The 15647-nt window shown below is 40.9% G+C and overlaps 1 protein-coding gene across 7 annotated transcripts in view; it reads left to right on the forward strand.

The window, feature by feature from the left end:
* ntm (neurotrimin) overlaps positions 1-15647 on the forward strand; it is a 409839-nt gene that overhangs the window by 339243 nt on the left and 54949 nt on the right. For all 7 annotated transcript variants that reach the window (XM_083567651.1, XM_083567650.1, XM_083567652.1 and 4 more), the window contains one exon: positions 4204-4436. In XM_083567651.1, the coding sequence (XP_083423777.1) occupies positions 4204-4436 (233 nt within the window). The remainder of the gene's footprint in view (positions 1-4203; positions 4437-15647) is intronic.

Below are 15647 nucleotides of genomic sequence, written 5' to 3' on the forward strand. Positions count from 1 at the left end.
TTAAAAAAGTTTCAAAACTAATGGTGCTAACTGGTGCTATTCTGACCAGGGTTAAACCCAAACCCTAACCGTAGCACCTCTGCCGTTTCATCATTGGACAGCAAGTTAGAGCATGATCTCACTTCCGCACCCACCCTTCTTACCAGATTTGGCTGCTGCGGACTTCGGCTCTTCCTGAAGATGAAGATCCAGCTCATGAATTTAGCAGCAGTCATTTGACAAAAAAAAAATTACCATGAAGGTGTTTGAGTGTGTGTGTGTGTGTGTGTGTGTGTGTGTGTGTGTGTGTGTGTGTGTGTGTGTGTGTGTGTGTGTGTGTGTGTGTGTGTGTGTGTGTGTGTGTGTATCAGTCCAGTTTCTTATAGTGGAGTCTGATAGCTTGTGAGAAGACATTGTTACACAGTCTGGCTGTAAACGTATAGTTTAAGCCCTGATTACTTAAATTTAGACTATGTAGAAAGTGTATTCACAATATAGTCAAAAACAACATAATAAAAGGATTTACAATTAAAACGTGTTCATTTTTATGCACACTTTTCATGTGTGAATTGGAGGACAGTTTTGAGTTTTATTTGTGGTTTTATTATTTAATTTCTTCTGCTTCCTGACTACTACGTTTACTTCCTCTTGGATTAATGCATCATATTTTACTTTTTACTCCACTAAATTTCAGCAAAACATGTCGTTCCTCCGTACTTTGAAGAGTATATGTAAATATGTATTGCGTTAAATAATAACCGGTCGGGAGACCACACCCATAGCCCGACACTTCTTTTGAGAGTGTGCCTGCAGTAAGGGTCTCACTGTATGCCTATAATTCTAGAAAAATCTCTCGTCAAAGATTTGGGATGTGCACAGGGAAGGTGGAGCACTGAATTCCATAATTCTTTTAATTATTGCTTTTAATACTTTTCATTTTTACTTTTACTCAAGTTGAAATATGAAAAGATTTTACTTTTACTATTTAAGCAAGGTATTTGTAATTGTAATTGACTGGTACATTTCTTTTCTACATTTGTAACCTTCTCATAGGTCATATATACAGTGAGGAAAATAAGTATTTAAACACCCTGCTATTTTGCAAGTTCTTCCACTTAGAAATCATGGAAATTGTCATCATAGGTGCATGTCCACTGTGAGAGACATAATCTAAAAAAAAAATCCAGAAATCACAATATATGATTTTTAAACTATTTATTTGTATGATACAGCTGCAAATAAGTATTTGAACACCTGTCTATCAGCTAGAATTTTGACCCTTAAAGACCTGTTAGTCTGCCTTTAAAATGTCCACCTCCACTACATTTATTATCCTAAATTAGATGCACCTGTTTGAGGTCGTTAGCTGCATAAAGACACCTGTCCACCCCATACAATCAGTAAGAATCTAACTACTAACATGGCCAAGACCAAAGAGCTGTCCAAAGACACTAGAGACAAAATTGTACACCTCCACAAGGCTGGAAAGGGCTACGGGGAAATTGCCAAGCAGCTTGTTGAAAAAAGGTCCACTGTTGAAGCAATCATTAGAAAATGGAAGAAGCTAAACATGACTGTCAACTCGGACTGGGGCTCCATGCAAGATCTCACCTCGTGGGGTCTCAATGATCCTAAGGAAGGTGAGAAATCAGCCCAGAACTACACGGGAGGAGCTGGTCAATGACCTGAAAAGAGCTGGGACCACCGTTTCCAAGGTTACTGTTGGTAATACACTAAGACGTCATGGTTTGAAATCATGCATGGCACGGAAGGTTCCCCTGCTTAAACCAGCACATGTCCAGGCACGTCTTAAGTTTGCCAATGACCATTTGGATGATCCAGAGGAGTCATGGGAGAAAGTCATGTGGTCAGATGAGACCAAAATAGAACTTTTGGGTCATAATTCCACTAAACGTGTTTGGAGGAAGAAGAATGATGAGTACCATCCCAAGAACACCATCCCTACTGTGAAGCATGGGGGTGGTAGCATCATGCTTTGGGGGTGTTTTTCTGCACATGGGACAGGGTGACTGCACTGTATTAAGGAGAGGATGACCGGGGCCATGTATTGCGGGATTTTGGGGAACAACCTCCTTCCCTCAGTTAGAGCATTGAAGATGGGTCGAGGCTGGGTCTTCCAACATGACAATGACCCAAAGCACACAGCCAGGATAACCAAGGAGTGGCTCTGTAAGAAGCATATCAAGGTTCTCTCGTGGCCTAGCCAGTCTCCAGACCTAAACCCAATAGAGAATCTTTGGAGGGAGCTCAAACTTCGTGTTTCTCAGCGACAGGCTAGAAACCTGACTGATCTAGAGAAGATCTGTGTGGAGGAGTGGGCCAAAATCCCTCCTGCAGTGTGTGCAAACCTGGTGAAAAACTACAGGAAACGTTTGACCTCTGTAATTGCAAACAAAGGCACCTGTACCAAATATTAACATTGACTTTCTCAGGTGTTCAAATACTTATTTGCAGCTGTATCATACAAATAAATAGTTAAAAAATCATACATTGTGATTTCTGGATTTTTTTTAAAGATTATGTCTCTCACAGTGGACATGCACCTACAATTTCAGACCCCTCCATGATTTCTAAGTGGGAGAACTTGCAAAATAGCAGGGTGTTCAAATACTTATTTTCCTCACTGTATATACAGTGGAACCCGGTTATGTCGATGTCCTAGGGGGTTGCCAAAAAGCATCGAGATAACCGATGATCGAGATAAACGAAAATCAATATGGTGGCAATATATTAACGTGCTTGAAATTTCTTTATGTACATGATGTGCGTTAATAAATGAGAATGTGCATGCACGTGTTTTTGGAGGTTTTTTTACACAACAGCGTTGCTGCGATTTGTTTGATGAAGGCATGCTATAAAAATGTACATACATGTTTGTTAACTGTCAGAAATCCACCTGCCGCGCCCCCTTCGGCGCCCCCTACGGCGCCCCCTTCGTCGTGGCAGGTGCTTCCTCCGCTGCTTTCTCTGAAGCTCCCGGCTTCAATCGCGCACATATGGTGCTCGTTTAGCATCATCACCAGCTCCTATTTAAACTTCCACACTCTCACTGTCTGTTATTGTTGGTATATGTTGGTTCACGGCGGTCGTTGTTATCGCTCGTGCGTATCCCGAAACGTGCCTTCCCACTGGCACTCTCTCAACGGCTGCGTTGTTCATTCTATGCTTTTGCTGCTCATCCCACGTTCCGCGCCGCGCTCCTACCAAGCGCAGCTTTCGCCTCCCATTTATCGCACAACATTTAACAACAAAAGTCATATGTGCATTAACTAACAGCAGAGATTCACCAGTATACAATACAACACCTGTTTGATTTTTCCGCCACTTTCGCGAGTTCTTCTGCGGCTGCACAGCGTCGATCGAGATAACTGACGTTAAATGGCAAATTCCCCCCCCCTTGTGCTCGAGATATTAGGGTTCGGCGACATAAAAAAGTCGACATAACCGATTAAAAAATGCTTAGACATAGCAAGAATTTGGCTTCACTTCAGAATTTGGTTTCACTTCAAAAACGTCGACTTAATAGGGTTGTCGAGTTAACCGAGGTCGAGATAAGTGGGTTCCACTGTATATATATATATATATATATATATATATATATATATATATATATATATATATATATATATATATATATATATATGATTGCTGTTGTAATAACCTTAACCCTTCTAGGAAGATGTTCCACTGTGGACATTTGTGCTCATTTAGACACAAGGGTGTTACGTTGCCTGGGGTGCAGTCAGTGTTCCAATTCATCAGGAAAGTTTTCAGCAGGGTTGAGGTCAGAGCTCTATAGTGAGCCACTCAAGATCTTTCACTCCCACTCATAGAAACCAATATCTTAATGGAGCTCACTTTGTGCACAGAAGCATTGTTAGGCTGGAACAGGTTTAAGTCTTCTAATTCAAATATTAATGCTTAAGCCTCCAAAGACATCATATACAATTGTGTGCCTCTAAGTCCAGTATGTGATTTAAAATGTTAGACATCCCAATACTGTTACTAGACTATGTTTTTTCCATATAATGTTATACTGTTTTGTGTAGACTGTTCCCTTTTAATAGCAGGTTGCAATACTGAGGTTAAACAGAGTGCCATTACATGTGCACTGCTTGTTTAATGAGTTTAATCTTTTATATTCATGCATTTTATTTATACCGAAACTATCTAACATTGTGATTACCTGTATCTCTCTTACAGTTGTTCTCAAGGCGATGTTGTGACACACACGGCCTGGCTGAACAGGTCCAGTATACTATATGCTGGTGAGGATAAATGGTCCGTGGATCCCCGGGTCAGCCTGGTCACCCTTAACCGCGACGAGTTCTCCATCAAGATCGACAACATAGACGTGAGCGACGAAGGACTTTACGTGTGCGCTGTTCAGACCAGCAGCAAGCCCAGAACCACGTCTGTCCATATCATTGTACAGGGTGAGCACATGTTCCACTAGAATATGTATGCTTGTTCACTGTAGAGCTTCTATGCCTGAGGTTTGTTCAGAGTTATGCAGTGTTTTTACACCAAAGGCCCTTTGTTACGAGCATTCTTCAGTATCTGTTACAAACACCTTGAACTCTAGGTATGATATTACGTTTTTAATGAAGTGGATAATTATGCAATTACTGCTGATAGGCACAAAACCTTGGAGATTCCATTTTTTTCTCTACTCAGTGGCTCTTATGTTAATGTGATTGATGACAGTGTCATTGCAGTAGGCTGGTGCACTGAGACGTGACAGCACAGCATTCAGGTACAGTGGAAATTTCAGAATCAGAAGCACAGCATCCCAGAGCACTTCACCATATGCCGCTTATATTCAGTCTTTGAGTTGAACCGATTATTGAGATTATTCATTTTCTGGTGTGTGTTCTAGATATTGCTCCTATGTCATTGGTAAGAGGAAACTACAATAGGGCATGCTTTATAAGAAAAATGCATTGTGAAAGTAAGACAGTAGTTATTCTGATGAGGTCGGAGAAGTGTTTTATATCTCCCAAATCTCAGCAATTTTTCAGTGAATATTTTTTACTTTTATTTAGAAAGACATAGCATACTTTTTAACCATCTTTAGCGATACAGTGTTTCTGAATATGACATAATTATATTATCCTTTCTGCACAATGTACATCCATCTACATCAACTTTGGCAAGAACATAAGCAAAACATCTCAATCTTTACAAAGCACTGACATTGCAGTCTCCTTCTATAAATGCTAAATGTCTACTTACAGAAAGCTTCAGAATATCAAGAATTATATTTTTTTATTTGTTGAATAACATTTTCGTTCATCATCGTTTTATTACTTCTTAGTCATAAATACACCTTATATATGATGCAGCTATATAAGCTATGATGTTTTCTAATCTTTAAATTTGAATTACATCCATTTCAGTTACCACGGTTTCGCTTAACTCTGGTTGTACATCATACAATTTTAGCTTAGTAGATAAGGCATTGGACATTGGACCTGAAAGTCGTAAGCTCAAATCCCAGCCACACCAAGCTGCCGCTCCTGGGCCCCTGAGCAAGGCCCCTAACCCCATGTTGTACAAATGTGTTAAATTGTAATCACTCTGGATAAAGGCAACTGCCAAATGCTGTAAATGTAATGTGTAGGGTGAAAGTAGTCTGAAAAAAAAATGAATAGAAAATACCAAAAAGGTTTTTTTTTTAAAACAAATGTATAATTTTAATTGCATGCTGTGAGTAATGTGATGGACTCTTGTAAGATTCTACTCGGGATGTTAATCATTCCTTTGCACAGCATATTCACATTGTACATTATACCAAGCTTTCAGTCACAATTTTTAGATAAACACTTACAGAATCACAGTACTTATGTTACTTTAGTAGCCTTTCTTTTGCTTAATAAAGTCCACTATCTGGATAAATATATTGTAAAACCTGTATGTTTAACAGCCGTATGTGATTCTTTCCCAAACTATTACCACAACATTGAAGATACACAATTGTACGGGATGTCTTTGGACGCTGTTGCATTCAATTTTCCACTCACTCGTACTAGAAAACTTAAACTTGTTCCAGCATGTCCAAAGTCAAGTCAAGTCAAGGCAAGTCAAGTCAAGTCAAGTTTATTTCTAAAGCGCTTTTCACAACGGACGTTGTTTTAAAGCAGCTTTACAGAATTTGAGAGTTAAACAGAATTAAGAGTTAAGGTGAGCAATGGTTATTTATCCCTGATGAGCAGCATGGCGACTGTGGCAAGAAAAAATGTTATGGGGAAGAAACCTTGAGAGGAACCAGACTCAAAATAGGAACCCATTCTCATGTGTATGATATCAAGAGTGTGATTATAAATATTTAAAGCAATACAGAACACTGGAGAGTGAAATCTAACATGAGCACCGGAATGTAAGATTATAAATAAAATGTTCTTTCTACAGTCTTATACAGTCGTTTGAGGTTGTGGAACCACTGAGCAACTCATAAAATAGCTTAACATTTGAGATCCATCTAAAGTGAGGTTGTTGTAAAGGATCTTGAGTGGTCTGCTGTACAGCTCTTACTTGAATTGGAAAGTTGAATACATCTCAGGCTTCCTTACCTCACCTACATCAGTATCTGACTTGATTACCCCTGTTAGAGCTCAATGAGCACAAATCTCCAGAAGCACACTCCAAAATCTAGTTGAACATCTTTCCAGCACAGTGAAGTTTATTATAACAGCAAATGGGGAGTAAATGTGGAATAAGATGCTCAAGAAACACATAAGAATTGTATTGTCAGGTGTCCACATTTTGTCTATATAGTGTATGTACAGTATATTGTGTTTACTACAGGCGTCTGCTTGGCAGGTTGGAAAGTATCCCATAATGATTTTATTTTTCTACCTGGTGGCACAGTAGATACACCCAAAAATACAGAGCATTGATTGGTCAGACACAACAGTCACAGACTTGCCTTTATGCCTTTAAAGGCAAGTACTTAAAGTTTTTTTACTAGTACCCTTTGTTAGTTCCTATTAAATCCTATTTATTTATTCACCTGCACTTTTCATGCTCCTGATAATTGATTTAACTTTTCTCGAGAATGAGATCCCAAAACACTGCGTGTTTACTGTAGCTTTTGAATGTAATGTTCATGTATTTGAACATGCAAACCTTGCAAATGTATTGGCACCCTTGTCTAGGTCCCACAGCTGGCATTAAAGCAAACTCGCCACGTCTCGTGCTCATCTTCCTAAAACCCAGAGGGTCGCAATGCAACCGGTTTTACTTCAAAAAAAATGTATTTACATTTTGAGAGGTATTTTAATTATTATGTCTATCACCGGTCACCACCTGACAGACTCCTCCTCCTCTCCCAGGACGCGTTCTTTGCTAGGAACATTTCTTTGCATACAAATCTGCACTCCAACCGATAGGTTCTCGAAATACGCTTTATAACTGCGAATGATCCTGGGCAGGGGTGGGAACCGGATTGGCTGCGCTCTGAGGACTCGATTAGCTCTGTCTCTCTCTCACACACGAGTGGAACAGAGCGCTTTAGACCACAGCAATTAGACCAGAACCAGATCAAAGACCAACGAGCGGCACATGTGAGCAGATGTAAGCTCTTTGTAGCGAGTCTTAAAGCAAAAGTTCACCATTTCTCCCTTCCTGACCTTCTTTACTCCATTCTCGTCTTGAAATTTTGCTGTGCATGACTTGGATTGAAAACATTACGGCGACACTCAGGAGACTCACCGATGCAATTTTTGATGCTTCTTCTTTTCTCTTCACTTGTATTTTGTGTTCCGTTGTGTTTCTGTAAGTTGTATTTGTGCTATTCTGGCCAATTTACGTTTAACACTGAAATTATTAGGGTTAATAAGCCATCAAGAGGAAAGAATCCGAAGAGGTTTACTTTGCAATGACTGCTGCTCTTGAACAATCCAGATCTAAAAAAACGATCTGCCCTGTTACCTTGGCAACGTGGTGCCAGGATTGTGGTGTGATCGAGAGAGTTGAGGGACGTATAAGTGTTAAGGTCAGCTGATGCACAACTCCAGAACGCAAACACACACGGCACGCATTCTCTGAAAGACTACTCACACTGCTATGGAAGCGCTTTAGCTGTCATTTGACAGATTGGGACATGAGCAGCTGGTGAGAGAGTGTGCTAGATGAAAAAGAGAGAGAGGGAGAGAGAGAAAGAGAGAGAGAGAGAGAGAGAGAGAGAGAGAGAGAGAGAGAGAGAGAGAGAGAGAGCATAAGAAAGGGAGAGAGACTTTCCATCATTTGCAAAGTAAACAACACATTTCAATAGAAATCCAATTTGCTCTCCATATGTAAAGAGCCCCAAATGTTTACTTCTCATTTAGAGTGAGAAACTAGTTAGTAATGGCCCATATGAGGACAGATTATGCAAACACCGAGACGTCTTTGTGAATGACAGTTTACGCTGAAGACCGTGCATCCAAGCTTCAGCCAACACTGTGACTTCGGAAAGCAATTTGATATTATTTATGTAGATTTTTTTTTTCCATGCATATGGCTTGTGGCAAATAAATCCAGTAAGCGTTTAGACCGCATGCCTGGTCGATACAGATGGGCCGATGAAGTTTATTAAGGATTTAGACAGCATGAGAGTGAAGCTGTCAGTTCTTCTATTCCTCTTCCTCATCCTCAACATCTTCATCGCCCTGGGGTGATTACACTCCGGGCGGCTGTGTGCCTTCACCGCCTCTGGGCTCAGAATGCCTTTTTTTTTAAGCTGATAAATATGCTTTCTGTTGCATCAGATCATCACTTGGTTGTTAAAGATTGCAATAATAGGGTTGGCTTACATCAGATTATTTTTTAAGATCACAGGATGCGGATTAATACTTCAAATACGGGCATTTGTGTAACATACTCAGATTTGTGTGAAGGTATTTGTGATGATTTTGGCAGAAATTGTCGAGTGTAGACTGTACACTACGCAACTGAGAATGCAATAGTTGATGGTTGAAAGGCGGCACGGCCTACAATCAAACGTGAACGCCGTGACAGTGGAGATACACTATAAAAATCAAATATTATTCCACTAAAAGTAAAAGTGTTCCCTTTAAACATTCACTTGAGTAAAAGTACAAAAGTATTTGCCTTCAAATGTACATAACTATCCAAAGTTCTATGATTTATTATGGCTATAATGTTCCTATTATCATTTTGGTCACAAGACTCTGCTTAATCAACTTAGTTTTTGTGAAAAGACCCTGTTACTCTTTGCACAATGATCTATAAATAAAATGATATTAATGAGTCAAACACTGATTGATATTTATTACAATTGTCATAAAACCTTCTTTAAAAATATAGCAGAATTAAGGCCACGGAGGTTGTGGCGAGTTCGAGTCAGAAATTTCCTCCATCATTTATTGCTTTCAAAATATTCTGCTTGCTGTTGAACTGACGCTGAACTGTATGTTTGCGCCCCCGGTTTATTGCGGAATTGCATATCGTTAGCCGACAGGGTACCGGTGGAAATTGGGCTACTGTTGGCCGAAGGAGGAGAAGGAGAGGAGGAAGGTGTCTACAGAGACGGCAGGAAAAGGAGCAGTGTAGGAGAGTAGAGATTCGGGTTGGTACTTTAAATGTTGGAACTATGACGGGTAAAGGGAGAGAGATAGCTGATATGATGGAGAGGAGAAAGGTAGATGTGTTGTTTGTTCAGGAGACCAAGTGGAAAGGGAGTAAGGCCAGGAACATTGGAGGTGGGTTTAAACTGTTTTATCATGGTGTGGATGGGAAGAGAAATGGTGTAGGGGTGATTCTGAAGGAAGAGTACAGTAAGAGTGTAGTGGAGGTGAAGAGAGTTTCTGATAGGGTGATGATCGTGAAGGTGGAAGTTGAAGGGATGATGATAAATGTCATCAGTGCCTATGCTCCACAAGTTGGCTGTGAGATGGAGGAGAAAGAAAGATTCTGGAGTGAATTAGATGAAGTGGTAGATGGTGTACCTAGAAAAGAACGATTGGTGATTGGGGCAGACTTTAATGGGCATGTAGGTGAAGGGAACAGAGGTGATGAGGAGGTGATGGGTAGGTATGGTTTTAAGGAGAGGAATGTGGAAGGGCAGATGGTGGTAGATTTTGCTAAAAGAATGGAAATGGCAGTGGTGAACACGTATTTTAAGAAGAAGGAGGATCATAGGGTGACGTATAAGAGTGGAGGAAGGTGTACACAGGTGGATTATCTTCTGTGTAGGAGATGCAACCTGAAGGAGATTGGAGACTGTAAGGTGTTGGCGGGGGACAGTGTAGCTAGACAGCATCGGATGGTGGTCTGTAGGATGGTTTTGGAGGCGAAGAAGAAGAGGAGGAAAGTAAGGTTTGAAAGAAGAATAAGATGGTGGAAACTGAAGGAGGAAGAGTGTAGTGTGAGGTTCAGGGAAGAGGTCAGACAGGGGCTTGGTGGTGGTGAAGAGGTGCCGGATGATTGTGCAACTACTGCAGGAGTGATGAGGGAGGCAGCTAGAAAAGTACTTGGTGTGACATCTGGAAATAGAAAGCAAGACAAGGAGACGTGGTGGTGGAATGAGGAAGTGCAGGAGAGCATTAGGGGAAAGAGATTGGCAAAACAGAAGTGGGATCGACAGAGTGATGAGAAAAGTAGGCAGGAGTACAAGGAGATGCGGCAGCAGGTTAAAAGGGATGTGGCGAAAGCCAAGGAAAAGGCATATGAGGAACTGTATAAGAGGTTGGACACTAAGGAAGGAGAAAAGGATTTATACCGATTGGCCAAGCAGAGGGACCGAGCTGGGAAGGATGTACTGCAAGTTAGAGCAATAAAGGATGGAGAGGGAAATGTGTTGACTAGTGAGGAGAGTGTGTTGAGAAGATGGAGGGAGTATTTTGAGCAGCTGATGAATGAGGAAAATCAGAGAGAGAGAAGGTTGGAGGAGGTGGAGTTGGTGAAGCAGGATGTAGATAGGATTAGTAAGGAGGAAGTGAGAGCAGCGATTAAGAGGATGAAGAATGGAAAGTCGGTTGGACCAGATGACATACCGGTAGAAGCCTGGAGATGTTTAGGAGAGATGGCAGTGGAGTTTTTAACCAGATTGTTTAACAGGATTCTGGAAGGGGAGAGGATGCCTGAGGAATGGAGAAGGAGTGTGCTGGTTCCGATCTTTAAGCATAAGGGAGATGTGCAGACCTGCAGTAACTACAGGGGAATTAAGTTGATCAGTCACACCATGAAGTTATGGGAAAGAGTAGTGGAAGCCAGGCTGAGAGAAGAGGTGACCATCTGTGAGCAACAGTATGGTTTCATGCCGAGGAAGAGCACCACAGATGCCTTATTTGCTTTGAGGATGTTGATGGAGAAGTATAGAGAAGGACAGAAGGAGCTGCATTGTGTATTTGTGGATTTAGAGAAAGCGTACGATAGGGTGCCGAGAGAGGAGTTGTGGTATTGTATGAGTAAGTCAGGTGTGTCAGAGAAGTATGTGAGGGTGGTGCAGGACATGTATGAGGACAGTGTGACGGCAGTAAAGTGTGCAGTAGGTACGACAGACTGGTTCAGGGTGAAGGTTGGACTGCATCAAGGATCGGCCCTGAGCCCTTTCCTGTTTGCAGTGGTGATGGACAGGTTGACGGACGAGGTCAGACAGGAGTCTCCCTGGACTATGATGTTTGCAGATGATATTGTGATTTGTGGTGAGAGTAGAGAGCAGGTTGAGAAGAGCCTGGAGAGGTGGAGATATGCGCTGGAGAGAAGGGGAATGAAAGTCAGTAGGAGTAAGACAGAGTACATGTGTGTGAATGAGAGGGAGGGCAGTGGAGTGATGCAGTTGCAGGGAGAAGAGGTGGAGAAGGTGGAGGAGTTCAGGTACCTGGGGTCAACAGTGCAAAGTAATGGAGAGTGTGTTAGGGAAGTAAAGAAAAGAGTGCAGGCAGGGTGGAGTGGGTGGAGAAGAGTGACAGGAGTGATTTGTGATAGAAGAGTATCTGCAAGAATGAAAGGGAAAGTTTATAGGACTGTGGTGAGACCTGCGATGTTGTATGGATTAGAGACAGTGGCATTGAGTAAAAGACAGGAGGTGGAGCTGGAGGTAGCAGAGCTGAAGATGTTAAGGTTTTCGTTGGGAGTGACGAGGATGGACAAGATTAGAAATGAGTTTATTAGAGGGACAGCACATGTAGGATGTTTTGGTGACAAGGTGAGGGAGGCGAGATTGAGATGGTTTGGACATGTGCAGAGAAGGGACATGAATTATATTGGTAGAAAAATGCTGAAGATGGAGCCACCAGGTAGGAGGAAAAGAGGAAGGCCAAGGAGGAGGTTCATGGATGTGGTGAGGGAAGACATGCAGGTAGTTGGTGTAAAAGAGGCAGATATAGAGGACAGGGTGGTATGGAGACGGATGATCCGCTGTGGCGACCCCTAATGGGAGCAGCCAAAAGAAGAAGAAGAAGAAGAAGAAGAACTAATTAGTTTGGCTGAATTTCCTGGTCTCTAGCGGATAGCACGATAGACCAAAAAACTTATAGGGAATTGTTTTTATGGAGTTTTATGTTGAAATAATGAAATGTATTCATAAAAAATAGAATTATTAACTATAAAATGAAGTAAATGTTAATACAATACAGTACTGTATTTAAAAATAGCTTTTTTGGGGTGGCATCCGTTTATCCCAGTGTTTTGGAACCACCGCAATAAATGGGGGATGCGGCAAGCGGCAAGCAAAACGAGGTAAAAACAGAGCGTGCGCTTTACTCTGATTGGAGGTTTTTATCAACTCATAAATAAAAATCAATGACTAATTTCGCAAAATGTATTTCAATAAAAAGTACGATATTCTAAACTTAGTGAACTTAAAATAAAAGTCTCCCCGAATGGAAATACTTCAGTAAAGTACAGATACATAATAAAGCTGCTTAAGTACAGTAATGAATTCCATTCACTTTGATACTGTCCATCACTGATGACCACTAATACAGGCCAAGAGCGCTTTTGTACGCTGTTTTGAATTACGGTGAATTCTAAATGCCGTAAATGTGATGGAAATGAGCTTCTATCTAGGGTGTAGCAGTATCCTTGATCAGTATGTGAAAATGTTTATTCATTCATCTTTAGCTTTATCTTGATCTTTTTTTTTTAATGATCAGGATAAATCCTTTCCTTTGATTATCATGCACTCAATCACACCAAGGGCAATATTTTATAACCATTACACCCATACGCCTGCTTTTAGGAGTTATGCAAAATAAATTTAAAACTAGAAATAAACATGCAAACTACTTCAGTAACACCAAACTCAGGATTAAACACTGGGCCCTGCACCACCTGTGTCCTCCACCCCCCCCCCCTTTTTTTTTTTTTTTAGCAAAATTGAACCCCCAGTAGCATTCGCTGGGAACCACTAAGTGCTAACATGCTCCAATATTTCACAATTCTTGTTCCTGGTTTTGCACATTACCCTGTGTATTCCGCGATTCCCAGCATGAACCCGAGGTGTATTTAAGCAGTATGTGAAATATGCCATTGAAAGCATAGCACCTGTATTGGATGTTTAGAAGCGTGTAAGTCTGTAATAGTATTTTGAATATCTAATATTCTCTACAAGAGCTTAAGTACACAAATGACTAAGATTTTTATGAGGACCCATTACTCATCCAGCTCCTTTCTAGTGTTTTCAGAGTCCATATTAAGGCTTTATTTAATCTTTTTTTTTTTTTTTTTTTACATAGAATATTAGTATATGGGTATAAGGGCTGAGAGTGGTGTTTTTTAGGTGACAAACCTGCGTGTTTATAAGTGGTTAGGGTTTGCAATAGTGTTGAAATTGTTTAGGGTCAAAACATTTCTAAAAACTTTTCTATGGAAATGGCAACCTGGAAATATTCCAATCCTTGAAAATTTACCAGGATTTATTGGGATTTTTGGGGAATTTATGTAAATGTATGGGAATTAATTTGAAATTTGTCAAAAAAAAAAGGTATAGTATATAAGTATTAAGTATATATGTATATAAACTGTATTATGTGCAAACATAAATATAAACATTTTGTTTTGTCATAAGATGATAATCATGCAAACGTCTCCTTCTTCTTTCAGCTGCTCCCATTAGGGGTCGCCACAGCAGATCATTCGTCTCCATACCCCCCTGTCCTCTACATCTGCCTCTTTCAAACCAACTACCTACTTTTTTCCTTCCTAGTGGCTCCATCCTCAACATTCTCCTACCGATGTACTTTATGTCCCTCCTCTGCACATGTCCAAACCATCTCAATCTCACCTCTCTCACCTTGTCTCCAAAACATCCTCTGTCCCTCTAATAAACTTATTTCTAACCCTGTCCATCGTCGTCACTCCCAACGAAAATCTCAACATCTTCAGCTCTGCTACCTCCAGCTCCACCTCCTGTCTTTAACTCAATGCCATTGTCTCTAACCCATACAACATTGCAGGTCTCACCACAGTGCTATAAACTTTCCCTTTCACTCTCGCAGATAATCTTCTATCACAAATCACTCCTGCTATCACTCTTCTCCACCCACTCCACCCTTCCTGCACTCTTTTCTACACTTCTCTAACACACTCTCCATTACTTTGCACTGTTGACCCCAGGTACCTGAACTCCTCCACCTTCTCCACCTCTTCTCCCTGCAAACACATCACTCCACTGCCCTCCCTCTCATTCACACACATGTACTCTGTCTTACTCCTACTGACTTTCATTCCCCTTCTCTGCATAATCATGCAAACTAATACAGAATGAAAATTTTTTTATTTTGACTTTAATTTAATTGTATAATTTTGTTGCACATCAGCTCACACAAAGCACAAGGAAGTTTTAAACATACATTTATGTAATATCGGAGTAATTATTCTGCAATATTTTTTTCATGTACATTTCAGTTACCTGTTATAGGCTTACCTGCAATTTTGTTAATTCCTAGTTTATTCACATTAATTCCCACTAATTCCCATTATTTCCCATGGAAAGTTTCAAGTCTTAAATCTATATACCTGATAACTTGGGCCATATACTGCACTCGGCACTCGGTGATGCAGAACAAGGTCATAGCTGAACATATCCAGAGTGTCATAATCTTCATCCAGGTTTTTTCTTTTCCCCCACATTTGGTTATCTGCATGTATGAGTGAAAAGCTGGAATTGCCTCAAGCCTCCTGACTTCTATGGCATCCTCAGGCTCTGTTTTTTTTTTTTTTAAATACACACATGCATCAAAGTCAGTAGGAGTAAGACAGAGTACATGTGTGTGAATGAGAGGGAGGGCAGTGGAGTGGTGCGGTTGCAGGGAGAAGAGGTGGAGAAGGTGGAGGAGTTCAGGTACCTGGGATCAACAGTGCAAAGTGTGTTAGAGAAGTGAAGAAAAGAATGCAGGCAGGGTGGAGTGGGTGGAGAAGAGTGATAGCAGGAGTGATTTGTGATAAAAGAGTGAAAGGGAAAGTTTATAAGACAGTGTTGAGACCCTGCAATGTTGTATGGTTTAGAGACAGACCAAGCAGGTAAGACATTTTGGAGACACTGTGAGAGAGGAGCGATTGAGATGGTTGTACAGAGGAGGGACATGCGGTATATCAGTAGGAGAATGCTGAGGATGGAGCCGCCAAGCAGGAGGAAAAGAGGAAGGCCAAGAAGGAGGTTTATGGATGTGGTGATGGAAGATGTGCAGGTGGTTAGTTTG

The sequence above is a fragment of the Silurus aristotelis genome, assembly GCF_946808225.1.
Source record: "Silurus aristotelis genome assembly, chromosome: 18".
Taxonomy (NCBI): Eukaryota; Metazoa; Chordata; class Actinopteri; order Siluriformes; family Siluridae; genus Silurus; species Silurus aristotelis.